Here is a 3840-nt window from a genome sequence, read left to right as displayed (position 1 = left end):
CAGTATCACTACGGAAGTAGGATTGCCCAACCTTCCTTCCGAGGAGTGGCTGGTGGGTTTGAACCGCCAGCCTTCTGGTTAGCAGTCAAGTTCTTTAGCCACTATGCTACCAGAGCTCCTACTCTAACTGTATCACATTAAATATCATCATGTATGCAAATAAAATAAAAAGTTTGTTGATGGCAGGTATTTGTCATTCTACTGTTTCCTCCAAAGTGTCTTCCACAGAGTAAACAATGAAGAACTCAGTAACTCTAGCTGACTCATTTTTTTTCATTCATTCACTCACTCAAGCATTTGTTGAGTGCTTATTATATGCCAGACACTTTACTAGGAGCAAGACTTACAAAAAAAAAGACAGTTCCTGCCCTTCAGGAGTTCACAGTCCAGTGAAGGAGACAGACTAGTAATGGTGTGATATTTGCTATGATTAAGGGAGCAAAGAAGAGGGACTCTCAGACTGGGAGAGATAAGGAAGGCTTTCTGGAGGGACAACTCTTGAGCTGAGTTTTGAAGGATGAGGATGAGTTAGACTGGGGGCAATCAATGTGATTGTTAATAATCAGTATTTTGTTAGATGCCTTTGCAGTATTTGTTTATTGAATATATATCAGGACTATTGACTCTTTTCAGCAGAAAATGTAGTTTTTTTTAATCTCCTGGACCCAGAATGCTAACTGGAAAGGGAGTATTTTAAAAAACTGGAGCAATGAGTCTGTACACACAAGCATGTATTCTTGACACTGTGGGAGAGAAGCTACTATTAGCACTTACTGGCCATACCTCTCCTGTCACATAGAAATCCTCCTAAACTGAGGGGGAAAAAAAGCTCTATTATTTGTGGCTACCAGTTTTGATGGACTGTGTTGGGTTTTGAGGTTGACTTATCTACCATATTTGATCAGTTGGGTGGGTCCTTGAGCATGATCCTAGGCTATTTCAACAGACTATTTGACTCCGTTTAGGGGGGTATAAGGAGCTCTGGTGGCACAGTGGGGAAGGTATTTGACTGCTAACCAGCAGGTCAGCAGTTCAAACCCACCAGCTGCTCTGTGGGAGGAAGATGGGGCAAACTACTGCAAAGTAGTTACCCTATAGAGGTCGCTATGAGTCAGAACTGACTCAATGGCAGTGGGTCAATCTTTAAATAAACTTATTACTGAATTCATTTAATCACGTATTCACTTTATTTGATTATCCAAGTGAAAATATTTCAATTTTATTAAATTAGGAGTGAGGGACAGAGCAAGTTGATACATACAGTGAATCCCAAACACTAGCATCTCAGGCTCAGGGAGCCTAGAATACATGTAGATCCAAACATTCTAAATGGTTTACAAAACAGCCTCCCAAGAGGAAAGTAATGAGGGCAAAAACAACTCACGTAGCTTCTCTAAGATCTCCTCATCTGTCATCTTGGATTTCTTCCTTTGCCGATCTGTGTTTCTATACAAAGTACTGGAATTGGCATTTTCAGCAGAAGGTGGTGTGACCTCTTTATTTGGTGCTGCTGGTGAAGCAATGGATTCCACCACGGAACGAGTGTAGATCTAAAAGAAATAAAATTCCACAGTTAAAAGAGCAGGTCAGGGAAAGAGAGTACGGAGTCAAGGCCTTGTTGCACCAATGTATTTTTAAAAAGAAAAGTGGTTTTCTATTTAAAAAGAAGAGGAGGAAGAGGAGGAGGAAGAGAAAGAGGAACAACAACAACAACAACAACTTTGACTTGCTTCACAGGCATTGCCCTTGAAAGATCTTGGGAGCTAATTCTGGTCTTAGTGCCTCTGCTTCTGCAGTTCTTCCTACCTGGTTCACATGAATTTGCTTCCATTCCTTGACTTCTGCTGCAGTTTTATAATTTCAAATTTATTTATACATTGTTTGGTATGATTCTCAAATTGCTCCATGTACTAATCTCATATCTCAATCAGTAACCTCCAAACCAGGGTGGTGTCTTTTACTGTTATTTCTAGGAACATACCAAAAAACCAATCAAACCAAACTCACTCCCGTTGAGCTGGGTCTGACTCATAGCGACCCCTCCTTGGGTTTCTGAGGCAGTATCACTATGGAAGTAGATTGCCCAACCTTCCTTCCGAGAAGTGCCGGGTGAGTTTGGACCGCCAGGCTCTGGTTAGCAGTCCAATGCCTTAGGCACTATGCCACTAGAGCTCCCTCTAGGAACATCGTAGATGCTTAATAGTTACTGTTGAGGAACATTTTCTGAATCACTAGGAAATAATCCCTTGTGACTTACTGATTTTGTATGCTCCGGTCTTGGTGCAATAACTGGTGGCGGTTCGTTGTCATCTTCTTCTTCTTCCTCTTCTTCATCTTCTTCTTCAGACACAGGAGGAGCCAAAGGAGGCTCTGATGCTGTTTTTGTACTCTTATGGCAAAAACAAAGTTTAAAGACCAGGTATTAACTCCTCATGTATTTTTTTCAGAATTGAGACAAAGGAAATGGATAGGGACAGGAGGGAGCTGCATTTTCTGCAATGCTCAGAAACACCTGCAATTAAGAGGTCAGGACCTGCCCCCGCATTCAGAGATAAATTCAAGTCAAGGTTTAAAGCGCCATGAAATTAAAGAAAGGTTCTTTTTAGTTTCCACTGAGCTCAAACACAGTCAGCTATTTGCTTAATATTTTAAAGTTCAATGTTTTTGAAATAAAAAAAATACATTTAAAATATCAAATTCTTTGCTGTTAAAGGCTTGAAATGGTACTGGGTAGATTGTCACTTTTTTGATGACACTTAATCAATTTGCAAAGGGTTACTTTCCGTTTAAGGATCAGAATATATATATATATATATATGTATGTATGTATGTATACGTATAGATATACTCTGCAAATACTCACTGAGTAAAAACTCAGTGCCATCAAGTCGGATGCGACTCATAGTGACCCCTCCTTGGGTTTCCAAGCGGTATCACTATGGAAGTAGATTGCCTAGTCTTCCTTCCAAGGAGTGCCTGGTGCATTTGAACCCCCAGCCTTTTGCTTAGCAGTCAAATGCCTTAGCCATTATGCCACCAGAGCTCCTCACTAAGTATTAGCAAGCTCATAAATGGTTGCTCCCTGCTTAATCCAGTTGCTGGTGAGTCAATTCCAACTCATGGCGACCCAATGTGTGTCAGAATAGAACAGTGCCCCACAGTACTTTCAATGACTAATTTTTCAGAAGTAGGTTGCCAGGCCATTCTGCCAAGGCTCCTCTGTGTGAACTCTAACCTCCAACCTTTTGGTTAGCAAGTAGGTGCCTTAACCATTTGTACTACCCAGGAACTCCCATTTCTGCTTAGCTTTCTGGAAAGAATCACCCAGGAAGTAACAGATTTAAGGCATCAACTCACTGCCGTCAAGTCGATTCAACTCATAGCAACCCCTCCTTGGGTTTCTGAGGCAGCAACTCTACAGAAGTGGATTGCCCAATCTTCCTTCCGAGGAGTGGCTGGTAGGTTTGAACCACCAGCTTTCTCGTTAGCAGTCAAATGCCCTAGGCATTATGCCACCAGAGCTCCTGATACCCATCCATCCACATAATTACTCAATCTTAACAAACAAGTAAATGGCAATTTGCAATGTTTTATAAACTGCAACAGCAACACCACCAACAATAATGGCAACCCCCAGAATATCTAGGGTCAGTTCTTGATCATTCATATTAATGCAGGGATAAAAGAGTTCCAACATTGGGTTTTGAAAGAACTATATAGCGTAGTGCCTATGGCACTTTACTGTTAACCAGAAGGCTGGCAGTTCAAACCCACCAGCCACTCCTCGGAAGGAAGATGGGATAATCTACTTCTGTAGTGATACTGCCTTGGAAACCCAAG

General features: G+C 41.4%; 1 protein-coding gene across 1 annotated transcript in view; it reads right to left on the bottom strand.

Annotated features, from left to right (window-relative positions):
* The window catches only part of PAK3 (p21 (RAC1) activated kinase 3), a 116024-nt gene that overhangs the window by 71681 nt on the left and 40503 nt on the right, over positions 1 to 3840 (bottom strand). The window contains exons 7-8 of the mRNA XM_042782507.1: positions 2258 to 2389; positions 1381 to 1550 (exon numbers count right to left, since the gene is read on the bottom strand). Of these exons, the coding sequence (XP_042638441.1) occupies positions 1381 to 1550; positions 2258 to 2389 (302 nt within the window). The remainder of the gene's footprint in view (positions 1 to 1380; positions 1551 to 2257; positions 2390 to 3840) is intronic.

Source organism: Orycteropus afer, unplaced genomic scaffold (assembly GCF_000298275.1).
Source record: "Orycteropus afer afer isolate SDZICR_OR568_19922 unplaced genomic scaffold, OryAfe1.0 scaffold00352, whole genome shotgun sequence".
Classification (NCBI taxonomy): Eukaryota; Metazoa; Chordata; class Mammalia; order Tubulidentata; family Orycteropodidae; genus Orycteropus; species Orycteropus afer.
This window is presented reverse-complemented; position numbering and strand designations above follow the sequence as displayed.